The 17531-nt window shown below is 38.0% G+C and overlaps 1 protein-coding gene across 1 annotated transcript in view; it reads right to left on the bottom strand.

Annotated features, from left to right (window-relative positions):
* Positions 1-17124, bottom strand: part of TPRG1 (tumor protein p63 regulated 1) — a 122650-nt gene extending 105526 nt beyond the window's left edge. The window contains exons 1-3 of the mRNA XM_060100257.1: positions 16903-17124; positions 7986-8077; positions 762-766 (exon numbers count right to left, since the gene is read on the bottom strand). Coding sequence (XP_059956240.1) covers positions 762-766; positions 7986-8077; positions 16903-17124 — 319 coding nt within the window. The remainder of the gene's footprint in view (positions 1-761; positions 767-7985; positions 8078-16902) is intronic.
* Positions 17125-17531: the final 407 nt, after the last annotated feature.

The following is a 17531-nucleotide window of genomic DNA, read 5'->3' as shown; positions in this document are numbered from 1 at the left end:
ATCAATTACAGGAAAAAATCTATAACAAATACAAACACATGGAGGCTAAACAATACACTACTTAATAACCAAGAGCTCACTGAAGAAATCAAAGGGGAAATAAAAAAAATACCTAGAAACAAATGACAATGAAAACACGATGACCCAAAACCTATGGGATGCAGCAAAAGCAGTTCTAAGAGAGAAGTTTATAGCAATACCATCCTACCTCAAGAAACAACAAACATCTTAAATAAACAACCTAAACTTACACATAAAGCGATTAGAGAAGGAAGAACAAAAAAAACTCAAAGTTAGCAGAAGGAAAGAATTCATAAAGATCAGATCAGAAATAAATGAAAAAGAAATGAAGGAAACAATAGAAAAGATCAATAAATCTAAAAGCTAGTTCTTTGAGAAGATAAACAAAATTAAGAAACCACAAGCCAGACTCATCAAGAAAAAAAGGGAGAAGACTCAAATCAATAAAATTAGAAATGAAAAAGAAGACGTAACAACTGACACTGCAGAAACACAAAGTATCATGAGAGATTACTACAAGCAACTATATGCCAATAAAATGGACAACCTGGAAGAAATGGACAAACTCTTAGAAAAGCACAACTTTCTGAGACTGAACCAGGAAGAAATAGAAAATATAAACAGACCAGTGTCAAACACTGAAATTGAAACTGTGATTAAAAATCTTCCAACAAACAAAAGCCAAGGACCAGATGGCTTTACAGGCAAATTCTATCAAATATTTAGAGAAGAGCTAACACCTATCCTTCGCAAACTCTTCCAAAATATAGCAGAAGGAGGAACACTCCCATACTTATTATATGAGGCTACCATCACCCTAATACCAAAACCAGACAAAGACGTCACAAAAAGACAAAACTATAGGCCAGTATCACTGAGGAACATACATGCAGAAATCCTCAACAAAATACTAGCAAACAGAATCCAACACCACATTAAAAGGATCATACACCATGATCAAGTGGGGTTTATCCCAGGAATGCAAGGATTCTTCAATATACGCAAATCAATCAATGTGATAAACCATATTAATGAAATGAAGAAGAAAAACCATATGATCATCTCAATAGATGAAGAAAAAGCTTTCAAAAAAATTCAACACCCATTTATAATAAAAAACCCTCCAGAAAGTAGGCATAGAGGGAACTTACCTCAACATAATAAAGGCTATATGTGACAAACCCACAGCCAACATCATTCTCTATGGTGAAAAACTGAAAGCATTTCCACTAAGGTCAGGAACAAGACAAGGTTGCCCACTCTCACTACTATTATTCAACATAGTTTTGGAAGTTGTAGCCACAGCAATCAGAGAAGAAAAAGAAATAAAAGGAATCCAAATTGGAAAAGAGGAAGTAGAACTGTCACTGTTTGCAGATGACATGGTACTATAAATGGAGAATCCTAAAGATGCTACCAGAAAACTAGTAGAGCTGATCAATGAATTTGGTAAAGTAGCAGTATACAAAATTAATGCACAGAAATCTCTTGCATTCCTATACACTAATGATGAAAAATCTGATAGAGAAAGTAAGGAAACACTTCCATTTACCACTGCAACAAAAAGAATAAAATACCTAGGAATAAACCTACCTAAGGAGACAAAAGACCTGTATGCAGAAAACTATAAGACATTGATGAAAGAAATTAAATATGGTACAAACAGATGGAGAGATATACCATGCTTGTGGATTGGAAAAATCAACATTGTGAAAATGACTATACTACCCAAAGCAATCTATAGATTCAATGCAATCCCTATCAAACTACCAATGGCATTTTTCACAGAACTAGAAGAAAAACTTTCACAATATTTATGGAAACAAAAAAGACCCCAAATAGCCAAAGCAATCTTGAGGAAGAAAAACGGAGCTGGAGGAATCAGGCTCCCGGACGTCAGACTATACTACAAAGTTACAGTAATCAAGAAAGTATGGTACTGGCATAAAAACAGAAATATAGATCAATGGAACAGGATAGAAAGCCCAGAGATAAACCCATGCACATACAGTCACATTGTCTTTGATAAAGGAGGCAAAACTATACAATGGAGAAAAGACAGCCTCTTCAATGAGTGGTGCTGGGAAAACTGGACAGCTACCTCTAAAAGAATGAAATTAGAACAGTCCCTAACACCATACACAAAAATAAATTCAAAATGGATTAAAGACCTAAATGTAAGGTCAGACACTATAAAACTCTTAGAGGAAAACATAGGCAGAACGCTAAATGACATAAATCACAGCAAGATCCTTTTGGACCCACCTCCTAGAGAAACGAAAATGAAAACAAAAATAAATGGGACCTTAAAAGCTTTTGCACAGCAAAGGAAACCACAAACAAGGCAAAAAGACAACCCTCAGAATGGGAGAAAGTCTGCAAATGAAGCAACTGACAAAGGATTTATCTCCAAAATTTACAAACAGCTCGTGCAGCTCAATATCAAAAACACAAAAAAACAATTCAAAAATGGGTAGAAGACCTAAATAGATGTTTCTCCAAGGAAGATATACATATTGCCAACAAACACATGAAAGGATGCTCAACATCACTAATCACTAGAGAAATGCAAATCAAAACTACAGTAAGGTATCACCTCACACCAGTCAGAATGGCCATCATCAAAAAATCTACAAACAATAAATGCTGGAGAGGTGTGGAGAAAAGGGAACCCTCTTGCACTGTTGGTGGGAATGTAAATTGACACAGCCACTATGGAGAACAGTATGGAGGTTCCTTAAAAAGCTAAAAATAGAACTACCATATGACCCAGCAATCCCACTACTGGGCATATACCCTGAGAAAACCATAATTCAAAAAGAGTCATGTACCACAATGTTCATTGCAGCTCTATTTACAATATCCAGGACGTGGAAGCAACGTAAGTGTCCATTGACAGATGAATGGATAAAGAAGATGTTGCACATATATACAATGGGATATTACTCAGCCATAAAAAAAAATGAAATTGAGTTATTTTGTAGTGAGGTGGATGGACCTAGAATCTGTCATACAGAGTGAAGTAAGTCATAAAGAGAAAAATAAATACCATATGCTAACACATATATATGGAATCTAAAAGGAAAAAGAAAGATTCTGAAGAAGCTAGGGGTGGGACAGGAATAAAGATACAGATTTAGAGAATGGACTTGAGGACACAGGGAGGGGGAAGGGTAAACTGGGACGAAGTGAGAGAGTGGCATAGACATATATACACTACTGAATGTAAAATAGATAGTCAGTGGGAAGCAGCTGCATGGCACAGGGAGATCAGCTCAGTGCTTTGTGTCCACCTAGAGGGGTTGGATAGGGAGGGTGGGAGGGAGACACAAGAAGGAGGGGATATGGGGATATATGTATACATATTGCTGATTCACTTTGTTATACAGCAGAAACTAACACACCATTGTAAAGCACTTATACTCCAATAAAGATGTTAAAAATAATTATAATAAATAAAATAAAATACAAAAAAAATTTATTTGGGGGTGAAACTAATTTAATTTAATTTTACATATAATAATAACTTGTAAAACTATGTAATTTAAATTTAAGAATTAACAACTGACTCTCAAAATTCCTTAAATCCTACCATTCACCTCTTATGAGCACGTGTGAACCAGCTCCAGCATGCCACTGGATCAGACCCTCATGGATATTGCATAAGTATCTAATATGTCACCTAGCCTCCCACCCATTCATTGATCCTCCACATTTCAAACATGTACGGGCCACAAACCCTGATCCACAATTTCAAATTCAACAAAGCTCTGAAAATTGCAGCCGTCGTGTAAACTCACTTTGTGGTAAAAACAGATCTGAACCAGATGACCATTTATTCTATTTTTAATATCACATGTTTCCCTGCAAAGATATTAATATGTTTGATTAGGGGAGGTTGTCCCAGACCTCTACTTGGGGCATAATTAAACAACATATGCATTGTTTTACATTTCCAAAATATGAAAATTTCTCAGCTGATTCAAGGTTTTGGATAAGGTACTGTGGACTTTCAGTGATCTTCATAAAATATAAATACAGAGCCTCGCCCATCAGAGCCTCCTGATCACCTAAGGGGTAGAATTGAAGTTCTTAAACATGATACACAAGGCCCATAAGCCCTTTTCCAGTTTCCTCTCAACAGCTCCCACCTTGCCCTCCTATATCAAACTACTTCTAGGAGTCTGACCAACCATGACTAAAGATGGAGCTGGGCTTATTAGTCACCCCACACCTACACTGTATATCCTTGGGGAAAGAATCAGAACCCAACTAATGCAGGAGTGTGGTGGTCCATCTTTCTTGCTCTATCACTTATGGGATCTTCATCTGGCCACTTCATTTTCCCTAGTCTCCACCTCCCATCTATAAAATGGGAATCATACAACTAACAAGGATGTAGGGAAGGTAAAGCAAGTTCATGGACATGAAGATACTTTTGCATGTGCTATATACTACATTAAAAGGGTTTTTAATATTCATCATTCTGAAACTGGAATACTGGTTTGAAAGCAGATATTCTTTAAACCACTGATGAGTAGCCAGGGATTTCACATCTCCCCAGAAGGAGCTGAAAGTTGATGTACATGAAGCCCAGTCTTTTCTGTCACATACAAAAAAAGTGTTATGCTTGAAAAGAGTCTTGTGTGGTTGGTGAGGCTGGGGAAATAGGTCTATGTTACAGCCCCTGTAACTCTCAGGAATGGATGGGTCTTATTCCATTAGAAAAAGGAGGAAAGGGGACAAGAGCAGCCCAGGCTCTCACCTTTCTGGGCCTGTGTGTTTGTACATTTGTTTTGTTTAGTCTTGCTGTTGTTATTTTGGAGGTTTTGTTTTTTGTTTGATTGGTTTTGCTGTTGCTGTTTTTTGCTGCACTACAAATAAACAGAGGACTTAAGTCTGAAAGGTCATTCAAAACCTATGCATGCCCCTCCTTTGACAAACAGCTTCCTATCTTCTGCTTGAACAGTCACAGTGAATGGGAACCCATTCATTTAGTCCAGATGCCTGAACTTTTTCTTTACAACTGGCACCTCCTTCCATTACATGAAGGCAGTCTGAACCAGCTACAAAGAGTAACAGGAAAAGAAAGGAAACTGGCAATGTCTTACTCTGGTAAAACGACTGGAATCAGATCTTTTCTTGAAAGTAGATTTTGATGGAGGGTTGTGGGAGAAGTAAAAGAATTTTGAGAGAGAAGAATGACCAAAAAAGGACACAAAATCACTACAATTTAAAAAGGAGAAATGGGTTCCAATGTGCAAAGGAAGTAAGTCTGATAGCAAATAAGCAAATATGATTGCTTGAAATTCTACATGCACAGGATACATGCCTCAGTATTGTCCTTAATATAAATGGATACCACAAGACAAAAGAGAAATAGAAAACTAGTTGCCAGAGACTTCTTACCAACTTTCTGAGCTTCCTATTAGGTTCAGAGGTAGGTACAAGACTTGCATCTTTGGGGCAAAGCTGTTCATGTTTACCTGAAAACTGCTGGTGTTAGCAATCATCCTAGTTGATGTTAAATCAAGCACACAATTATACTGCTAAACCTCAATGCAGATCACACAATCAGATTTATCTTTCAAAAACTGATATCTACAGGTCATTGCAATCACTGAGCAGAAACATTGAAACAAACAAAAAAACAAGTCAAACTTCTGTACAAATAAAACCAAACATAATATGCACCATTAAAGAAATTACTGATTCTATTATTTGAGAATTCAAAAATAGCCACCACTGGATTTGAAAGACCATGTTTGTGTGTTCTTTCTTATAAATGAGATACATTGTAGAAATGAAATGAGATATATTGTAGAAAAAATGTGAGATACATTGTAGAAACAAAATAGGTAAGTGTTTACTTTTGATGTGACCTTCATAATTTATGTAGACATCTCACTTAATCAAGGCAGCCTTTTCATTTGCACAAATCATATTTTACTCTGCAGATGGGAGGTGGAGAGTAGAGAATAAAATGTAAGTTGGTGAAAGTGAATAAAGTAAAAGACTTTTCATTAAAGGTAACCCAGAGATGATAGAGATAGAGATGGACAAGATAGAAATAAAGGTAGAGGCTACCAATAACAACGTCAAAAACTATTGCCTTTTACCAATAGTTAGTACTTGAGAACAGAGGAAGGACACTGATGTCCATTGAAAATCCACTATGTGCTAGGGACTTTGCTAAGAATTTTACAATGTTACCTTGTTTAGTCTTCATAACAACTTGTCAGGTATATATCATTATCTACAATTCATAGATGAAGACACAAATGCTCAGAACTTGTCAGCTAGGTTTTCAAAAATTCATTTTAATTCAATTTTTGGAACCTATTTGAAACAAAAATATGATATGGTGGTCAGAAAGATGGATTCACAGGTTATTTGGTTCTGCATTCCTTTGATTGAGGGATTTGTTCTGCTCAACTGGAAGGTTAAACATTCCAGTGTTGTCCTCCTAAAATTTATTCAAAGAAGATGTCCCTCCCAGAAGGGAAAGATAAAATGATTCTTCACTCAGGTGTAGAAATGACTGAGCTTTTCGGCTGGAACCTTTGGTGATTGTATTACCAAGAAAACTTACTGAACCAATTAAGTATCTCAAATGGAGTTCTAATTGCATTCTCCATTTAATATCATGGATTCTGCAGAAGAAAAGAGATGCCTTTTACCCTTATGATGTGCATATTTTACTTATTATTATAAGGACTATGGCATTCCTAATATTCACCTGGTGGGTGAAAAAAAGGTCACAAAGACACTAGAGTTTCAGGGTAGGACAGAAGGTTAACCATCTTCATTGTGTCTTTGGCAATGAAAACCCCTGTAGCTAAGATAAGCCTTGAGGGTGAATGGAGCAGTCATTAAAATGACAAGCACTTAAGTGTTAGATTTGGTTTTTATCTTAACTCTGGACAGGTAGCCTTTCTTTTAAGGGCTTTTTATTTGCTTGTTTTGTATTTTAAAATTTTTATTTTATATTGCAGTATAGTTTTTTTTGTTTTTGTTTTTGTTTTTTTGCGGTATGCGGGCCCCTCACTGTTGTGGCTTCTCCCATTGTGGAGCACAGGCTCCGGACACGCAGGCTCAGCGGCCATGGCTCACGGGCCCAGCTGCTCCGCGGCATGTGGGATCTTCCCGGACCAGGGCACGAACCCGTGTCCCCTGCATCGGCAGGCGGACTCTCAACCACTGCGCCACCAGGGAAGCCCTGGAGTATAGTTGATTAACAATGTTGTGTTAGTTTCAGGTGTAGAGCAAAGGGATTCAGTGATACATGTACAAGTATCTATTCTTTTTCAAATTCTTTTCCCATTTAGGTTATTACAGGATATCGAGCAGAGTTCCCTGTGCTATACAGTAGGTCCTTGTTGGTTATCAATTTTAAATATAACAGTGTGTACATGTCAATCCCAAACTCCCAATCTATCCCTTCACCCCTCCAAGGTGGCCTGTCTTTATCCTGCATGATTTCCCTAGTTTTGTTGCTCATGTTATTGTACCCAATTTATCTAATGATAAAATTCACACTGTATATGTTGACCTCATTCATCCTCTTTCCCAACCTTCCTTTCCACTGTACCCAGAGTGGGATGGTTAGTAGCCTGATGTGGTTTGAGGGAGAGTGCTTACAAGAAACAGAGATTGGACCCAGAGAGATCAGTTAGGAGGCTAATACAATGGTTCCTGAGAGCCCTGATGAGGGCCTGACCTAAGGTAGTCACAGTGATAGTTGAGTGAAGCAACTAGCCTGGAAAACAGTGGTAGAAGTCAAACCTGGTCATACCATCAGCCATGGGGCACCATGAAACTTTACTCTCCAGCTCGATATGTCAATCAATTATCTCACTGTAACCAGGAGAAATTCTTCCACTGGGCCATCTCCTATTCTATTGTGGTGTTGTCAAGGAAAAGGCTAGATTTCCACTGCCCTTCACTTAGTCATAACTACTCACTCTGTCGAGAGCCAGAAGCCTTGAATTTTCTCTCCAGAAGTCTTGGCAATGTGGCCTTTCAAGTCTTCCGTGGCAGTCTCAATAGCCCCTGGCTGAGTAGGAAAAAGAGAATACTTAGTTTAGAGAAGACTGAGTCCTCTTCATGCTTATGATTAATTACTATATCCCAGCAATTCCTCCAAAAAGTTGAGCAGGAAAGATAATTCTTGGAGTTGCCTGTTTGTTGTAGGCACTGCCTGCTGGAGAGCTTAGTCTTAAACTCTGGTATTTACTAAGTTGCTCTCCTTGAGTGGGACAAAAGTGATCCAAGTCCTGTGAGACGTTTATAATCTTACTCACATTTTCTCATAGAAATGAAGATAGCCATTTTCAGAGCACCAGTTTTTCTAATAAACAAATGTGTATCAGGAAGTTCAATGCATTTAGCAATATATACATTTTTAAAATCTAACATTTCTCTCTTCAAAGAGTACATGGCCATAAAACACAAAGGAGGAAAGCTTCTTCCAGTATTCTGACTATAATTTTATCTGGCTCTGGGAAATGAATTTTTTGTCTCCTTACCTCTCTTTTTTTACCTTTATCCAAAAAGGAATTCCTACTATGAGCCTGCCTCTAGCTTAAAAATGGATTAGCCCTGTCTTAATAATAAATTCATAGACCCTCTAGCTCAGTGATTCTTAAACATCATCACACATCAGAATCACCTGAAATGTGTCTTAAAACAGATTTCTGGGCACTGTCCCCAGAGTTTCTGATTCAGTAGTTCTGGGGTGGGCCTGAGAATTTGCATTTCTAACAAGTTCCTGGGTGATGCTATTGGTGTGGGACTCTACTATAAGAATCATTGTTCTCTAGGCAGTTACTCTCAGCCTTGGTTACCCATCAGAATCACCGGCAGAGCTTTTGAAAATCCTAATGCCAGGGCTGTGCACCAGGCCAATTATATCAGATACTCAGTGGACGGGATTCACCTAACAGTACATTAGGATTTTTAAAAGCATCCCAGATAACTCCAATGTATAGCCAAAGTTGAGAACCACTACAGCCAAGGGCTTATCTATTATAAGTCATTCCATTTTATAAGTGTGAAAACAGGGGTCTGTGTAGGGAAGTATATAACTTGTCAAGTTCACTCAGCCAAGAAGTGACAGAGACAAGACAGAAAACCCAGACATTTCACTTCCAGGCCTACAACACAGTGCTGGTCTCATGCCCAACCCTGGGACAAGTATGTTACACGTTCTCATATAGTCTCTATATAATAGGGCTTTATGCTAGACACCTAATCTTCCATAAACATTAACATTCCTAATCCTCCTAGCTTGAGACCTTTCTCTCCCAAAAGGAAATGGGGATACTAGCCTGGCTAGGACCCATTCAAATATCTTCTCCCAGAGGTGAGGTGATTGTAGGATTTTGGTTTGCTTGTTTTCTCAGACTATGAGAAAAGGCTTTGAAAGACGTAGGCCACAGAGTCCATCAGTTAAGAAAAATCTTATATGAGTCCACATGTAAAATACAGGAAAAGAATGGAGCTGCTTCAGATGAAGTGGTAGTAAATGGTACAGAATTTTAAGTACTTATCTGTCCCCCTCCCTTCCACTCATTCCACACAGCACAAGTCATCCAGAAAATGGATAGGACACCTACAGAGAATTGAGTGACCTGTGTTCATATTCCAGATATGTCATGAATAAATTCTGTGACCTACAGATAATTATTTAACTTTCCTTGGCTTCCATTTCTTTATCTATAAGACAACTGAGTAGACTGAACCAAAGCTTTCTGAGCCAAGCTGATGATCAAAACCTCCTGGAAACCTTTAAGAAAATATGACCATAGCCTTTTACACTGAGAGATTCTAATTTTCAATTTTAACAAGTTTCCTGTTGGATTGGACAGTCAGCCAGGGGACTGAATGATTTCCAACACTTTTGTCATCCTCTGCTGCTGGTTAAAGGATTGTCAGAAAGCTAGTATGGTAACCCGTGCTTGCTGAAACCTATGTGTCACAAAAATCAGTAAGTTCTGGGACACTAGTCAAATATTCCTTGAGCTCCCACTGACACAGGAGATTGTGTCAACATCACTGGTTTCCAGTAATCCAGCTGGTAGGACTGGACTACCCTGCAGGGAAATTTCCTGATTCTGCAAAAATTCTCCCATCACCCATCATCCTTGGCTCCCCATGATACAGCCTGACTCTACTAGGTCCACTGGTCAAAGTTCTCTAAAAAATGATGCTTTCTTTGATGACTCATCATGGCTATTTTTCCTGTCTCTTTTCTTGTATTCACATAATTTCTGACTCAAGCTAATATAACTTGGTAGTGAAACTAATAATTTTCAGGAGAAAAAAATTATAAGTGGGATTGGAGAATAATGAAATAATCCTAAAATAAGCATTTTGTTGGATGCTTTTATGCCAGACACTTTGCCAAAAACATGTAAAGATGAATAAAAGAATGTAGAATTTTTCAAAACCTTACTTGTCTTCCCTATGGAAGGCAATTGGCAAAAGCTATCAAAATGATCTAATCTTCGATCCACACATTCCATTTCTGTGAAGTTATACTATAGATACTCTTGCATATATACAAAATGACATATGTATAAAGTGTCCTTTGCAGCCTAGTTTGTGGATAGCAAAAACTTGGAAACCATGCAAATATCTATCAATAGTAGACTTGTTAGATATATTGTGGGACATATCCATGCAATGAAATATGATAAATATGTAAAAAATGAAGAAAAATGTACTAATCTTTGATTTCAAAATACGTTATTAAGTGAAAGGAAAAAAATGTTCAGAAGAAAAGGTAAATATGCCAACTTTTTGTGTGAAAAGGAGGAGAATGGGTAAGAATAAGTATTTGTGTTTGTACAGGCCTAAAGTCACTCTAGAAGGATACATAGAAAATGTTAACAGCGGTTCCCTAAGGGTAGGGAAGGAACTTGGTGGATGGAGCCAGTGGATGGGTGTTGTTTGGCTGTACACATTTTCAAAAGTTAAACATTAAAAATAAAGTGTGTTCCTTATAGAACAGTTTGGAAGTCTCTGGAGTTCTATCCGTGTCCTCACTGCCTGAATTCTTACCTTCAGTAGAAATATCAGTTATGCCCCTATGGAACAGTTATGCATCGTATCCTGATAGAGTATTTTACTCTCCTCCATTTGTTATTATTGGTTACTATGATAAATTAACTTCAGCCTTTTAGTGTCAAAAATGAAATAAAGTGTGTGAACACTTTGACTTGTGTCCGGGACAAGGTTTTAAATCTCAGCCTTTCTGCTGGCTGTGAGACCCATGTTAAGTCACCTTGTCATTCCATGCATCGGTGTAAGCATTTGTTAGATGGATAAGATATCATTAACTGTAACAGAGCTGTTAGGAAATGGTGAAAACATTTGGTTACACTGAAGAATAAAAGACTTCATTATCATTCTTCTTGTTAACTTTAAATAGAAGGGAAATCATTGTACCGGGATTTGGGGATCAAATGGTTACTGCAATGGAACAATTAGCTCTGAGACTCCTTGCGGTCCAAGACTAATAAGAAAGTATAATGGAATGATATGTACTCATCACTCGACCAGAGAAAGCCTGGCAAGAGAGTACACATACATTTCTAATTCTAAATTTTAAGAAAAAATCATTAGGGGGATCCTTATTTATAAGTCTCTACATAGCTTAATGGTCAATATTCTCTCTAATAGTCTAGCACTAAATATTTTCAATCAAAACCAACGTACTGAGGAAAGTTCAAAGACATATGTATTTGTCTCCTTGTGTTTCCTCGAGCTAGAATAGCCCAGGGCCAGGAGTCACACAAACAATATACATGTCTGCTGCTAATATTTTCCCATGTACTGGACCCCTTAGCTAGACAGTGAGAGGAGGGGACAAGATAGAAAGGAATGCTCCTAGGGACTTAGACACAATCAGCTCTCCCTTGAGGGTGTCATCATACAAAGAGTTTACTTTGTGGTATATTCATAAGGTAAGAAAACCAGCTGTGAATTGGATGTGGTTTGTAAAGCCCAGGCAAATTTGTCTCTCCATGAAAATGAAGGAAATGCTTCTTATTTCATGATTGTTAAGTGTCTGCCCTCAGATAGAAACATCAACTTTATTACCATCTTCAAAGGATTTCAGTGTAAGGAGGGGATCCAAGAAACATTTTGCCCAGTGAGATATATAATTTCTAAAACACAAAGAAGCTCTCACAGACATAACAATACAACTAATATATTTAGTTGTCCCCAGTACAAGAGCAAGACATGGGGAAGCGTGTAGTAAGAGAAGAGGGAAAAGGAGAGAGTATGAAAGTTAGATTAGTGTCATGAAGGCAACAACATCTTGCCACACAATGGGAAGTCCCAAACCTGCTTATTAAAATCTTGTTGCTCACAATAGAACACAGGCTATAAAAAGGCCATGGGGAACCATTAATTAAATATTAAAAGATCAAAGAGTTTTAGTCCCATTAGTTTGTATGTAATTTACATTCTCAAGTATAAATTTAGAGATAATTCCCCATCTCTAATGGCTTTCAACTTTCTGATAAGGTATCTGCAAATATAGAGTCCTACAGGGAGTTTAAATATATCTTTCTCCATGCGGATCAAGTATTGTTCCTTTCATAAGAAGTTGCTTTTCAATATCACTCTCCACAACTAAAGTGATTATCATAATATACCTCAAGTTATTAGCCTTGAGGGGTACTTTTGTTGAGAGAAGACAGTAGGCCATTTTTAGATATGTCTAAGCAATAATAGCAGATGAACAAAAATATGAGGAAAAGGTTATCCAAGCAGACTGATAGCAAGTGGTTCAGACCTTCATTACTGTGACTCCTCATTCATTGTCAAAGGCCAGAGGCAGTGGATGGGTGGTAGAAAATTCCAGGAGTCTTGGGTTCCTGGCCTGCTATGACCCCTAAGTTGCTGGTTGCCTTTGGACAGGTCACATCTTCTTTATGTGTCTCAGTGGTGGGGTTGGATATTTTATGAGGCCCCTCCTGGCTCTGAGAAAGAATGTTGCTAAGCTGTATCAGAAGGGTAAATTTGCAGTAAATAAATAATTGGCTGGAAGCCTGAGGGAAGAAAGCAACAAACCAGAGTGAGCCATAAAAGAACACAAGAGGTTTAAGGGACCAGATTGGCTTGGTTTACGACCAGGTATTCAGAGATGTGATCTAATGCACGATATTATGACGCTAAAAATGCCTTGTTTGTCCTAAATTGATCTATACTTTCATATCAGTCACATCTTTGCATATCCAGCTTGAAACTCGTATACTGATCCTCCTTCTTATTATAGCATTGGGGGTCCACTCCTGGCAGCTGAGTATCTTGCCTCAGCAAGCCAAGGAATAACTTTCCTTTCCAGATATGAACAAGAACCAACTTAAATATCCAGCAAAACTTAAAAAAGCACATTCATATATTTTGGTTAACTTTGAACTGTGGAATTATGGTGACTTTTATCTTGCTTGCCCACATTTTCCAATTTTTTTCAATAAACCACCTCCTGTGAAATTATTTTAAAACCCTGTAATAAAATAAAATGCATGGCTAAGGAATTTCTCCACTCAGTCACTTACTGCTTTTCTGAATTTGCAAGATATATCCTTAAAATTCTTACACTGTAATAAATTGATTTATTTTAAATCACTGCGTGGGATCACAGAACTATGAATGGGAATTGAGGAACATTTGTTCTAACCCTAGCTTTGCTGCTTACTAACCTCTTGGGCAAGTCAGTGCTCACTGTTAGGACCTTGAGTGAGCCACTGCCCCTCTCTGGACCTTAGTTGCCTCTAAAAATGAGAGAATTGACTAGCAACTTGGTGTTCAAAGTGTTGTCTGTGGACAGAAAGCATGAGCATTGCCAGAGAGTTTATATAAATGCAGAATCTAAGGCTTCATCCCAGACCCATTGAATCAGACCAGTATTTTAACAGGCTCTCCAGGTGAGCCATTTGCACGATAAGGACTGAGAAGCACTGGACCATATCATCCTTAGATCTCATTTCAGCTCTAAGAAGCAAAACGTTATGATGTATGTTTCATAGATCTGAGTCATTCAGAGCCCTGGCCTGATTTAATTATCCCTTGAGAAAATCAGTTAGCTTCCTTCATTTGAACCTCTTTCCTGCTACAGACCCTATACGTCTACATTTATATCTCACCTTAGGGGTCATGGTGAGGTCATGGGCATCTTAATATCATTCCTATTACCAATAACAGAGATGTGAAATGCCAAGTCAGCAAAAAAGAGAAAGAAAACATTTAGAATAGCAAGAGATGCTGTTTATGAAATGTTAATAGATGTGTCTTACACTGTACAAAGAACTCTTTAAAAATTAGCTTATTTAAACTCCCATATAAAACTGATATTTTATCCATATTTTGAAGATGAGAAAATTTATATATATGTATATATATATATATATATATGCACACACACACACACACACATATACATACATACATACATATGTCTCCTCCCATTTCCTCAGCTACCACCACATCAGCAGATTTGTGGTTTACAAGGTAGTAAAACTGGATCATTATTTATTCAAAATAATATTTATCATTGTTTCAGTTGAACCAACAATTGTATTTTCATTATCCTCATATGCATTAAAGCACGTTCATTATACTCACATGCTAAAAAAGAAAACACCTCTTCATATTTTGTCTCTTGGTCTGAAGGAAAGTTAATGCTGACTGCTTGGGAATGTAGCCCTTACAGATACCTCCTAAAGAGTCCTCAGGTCTACTTCAGACTCACTGATAAGATTAGAAGGTTTTCCTTTCCCAAGCTCTGGAGAACTTAAAGTTATTTTCTATACACCTGTTGGAGAAGATGTTCTTTACATGAATCGTAGTCAATCACTGAAAACCTTTACTAGGGGGCCATACGTTCAATTGTACATTATGTTAGAAAGAGCACTGGACTTAGAGACAGAAGGTACAGAGTCTAGCTACAGCTCTTACACTAATATCACGTGACTTAGGTCACTTCACTCCTCTGAAACTTCAATACGTTTACCACTAAAACAAGAGTGATAAGCCCTTTCCTGCCTACCTCACAGTGCTTCTCCAGGGGACTGTATTTTATAAGCTACATAGAGCCACACAAATAAAAGCATCATGTAAATAAATAAATAAACAAACAAAAGCTCTGTTGTAGCTTTAGACTGTGTCAATTAGCTAAGCTAGAACTACATTTTCTAGAATTTCCTTTCCTGTCTGCTTCTAAATTAGTGTTGGCCACAAGAGATGTTTGTGTCAGATTTGAAAGGCAGAAGTGAAACATCAGTCATGATTCCTTATTGAAGATCAGGGCAGGACAGTCAGGCCCAAGTCTAGCTCATGTTCACAGCTGCCAACCTCCTGTTTACTTGATGGCATGGGAGGGGGTGGGGAAGCCCCTGGACCTACAGCTCCTTTGTTACAGTCAGACCTCTGCCCTCAGATCCTCCTTCCCTGAACTGGGTAAGTGTGCAGCTTGCTCGGTGGAGAAGAGAACTGGCTTCTCCTGAAAGTGACACATCTTCAAGTTCAAACTTGGTGGGAGACAAACACAGGTTCCATTTTTCCATGGTGGGAGCCGCTTGGTCAAAAGGAATTCCACTTTGTCCATCCAGGTTCAGGTTTTTCCCTATTTCCTATTCCTACTTCACAACAGCCAATTTGTTGATCTATAGCAACTTCAGACCCATCATCAGATGCAAAGGCAACAGCTTTGCATAGACTTCTCAGGCAGCTCGCTTAATAGAACCAGCTTCCAATGATAAAGCCCTTATTCTATATCATTCATCACTGTTCTTCTCTCATCAAATCCTGTTCTTCTTTCATCATCACTATCAAAGAAAAGGACACTTTAATGGATGCTTTGATTTCTTTCCCAGCTATATCTTAAGCTTAACTTTGCATATTCAATAAAGTTCTTATACTTTGGAAAATAAACCATTTGCTTTACCTATGCAAAAACACACAAACACACACATAGTATAGAACATGCCAAAGCACTCTGCACATATGAGTCACTGAATATAGGTTAAGAGTCACTGAATATAGGTAATATAGGTATATATCTTCAAACACACACACACACACACACACACACACACATACTGAGTCTCTTTAGCTACAACTTTATCTTAATCAAAGATATATTTTAAAGGCTAACAAATCAGGGTTTGTTAGTTAAAACATTATAAATAGTCTCAAACTCTTGGCCACCCCTTATTTAGCAGTTGAGTTGAAAAAAAATTTTTTTCAACAAAGAGATGTTCCATGTACACTTGAAGAATCTCTCTGTTGCCACAGTGCACAATCTGCAATGTTGCCCCCAGTTGATGGTAGCCTAAAGCTCACTGCTTTGATGAACAGGGAAGAAGCTCAGCTCCAAACTGCAGCTACAGGTTTGGAATAAAGTGTTTGTGCCCGCATTGTTATACCAGCATGCCCATGTAGACCCTTGAGGTTTAGCCCATGCTCAGCAACCTTTTCCACTCCATCACCCATGTCTTTTCCAGACTTACAACAAATACTCCCTCTGGGCTCCCAGCCTTATATTCTAGCCAGTCTGGTTCTCTCTCCATAGAGCATTAATTTATTGAGGTCAGGTCTAGCATGAATACAGGACTCAGGAGCTGGAGGGCCTGCTTCTCCTCGATACTATCTGGTGGTCAAAAATAGACCCTTAACTTCTCTGAAATTCAGATCCTTCACCTATAAAATGGAGATAAGGATGACTACTTCACAGTTATTGTGACTATTACACAAGATAACAAACATGAAAACAGTTGGTAAAACATGTGGTATATGGAAGGATATTAGGATATTTTTAAGGAGAGGTCTTATGTAGTATTTAAATTCATGATTTTATTATTTTACCTGTGTAACGAAGTACTTCCATGAGATATAAGGCTGGTGATAGGGACTGTGGTAGAGTGCTGATTTAGTCACACTTGGAGGCCTTGAAGTCTGCCTTGGCTCTGAGATAGTGCCTGGGTCACCCTCCTCCATGGACAGCTGATCAGTCTCAGAGGTTTGGTCATCTCCCTCTTGCTTCGGAGACACAGGCTGGAATCCTTCAAAACTCCCAATGGTTGACATTTCTTCAGCCTAAAACAAAGGAAGAAACAATCTTCTCAGAAAAAAAAAAAGTCACCTGTGTCCTAGCTATGGCAAAACAGTGTATGATGAGCAAATGATGCTCCTGAAACTGACAAACCCACCACACATTAACTAAGAAGAGGCACTGATGGATGAAGTTCAATAACACAGACTCTACAATCCTCTGTGGACATTTACCAGGGGAAAGAAGCAGAGACCCTCTGGACAGAGAAAAGGAAGCTGCAAGTATTTCCATTTTCCCCATTTTTATGCCCAGGGACAGGAAGCTGAACAAGGGTACAGCAGTATGAAATCATTATCAGATAATTTCTCTTCAAGTTTTCATAGCATTTTTGCTTGAAAACCTACTAGCCTGCAAGCTTATTTAAGAGTTAAAAGCAATGATA

This window comes from Mesoplodon densirostris, chromosome 5 (assembly GCF_025265405.1).
Source record: "Mesoplodon densirostris isolate mMesDen1 chromosome 5, mMesDen1 primary haplotype, whole genome shotgun sequence".
Classification (NCBI taxonomy): domain Eukaryota; kingdom Metazoa; phylum Chordata; class Mammalia; order Artiodactyla; family Ziphiidae; genus Mesoplodon; species Mesoplodon densirostris.
Note: the sequence above shows the minus strand (reverse complement) of the source record. Positions and strands in the feature narration are given on the sequence as shown.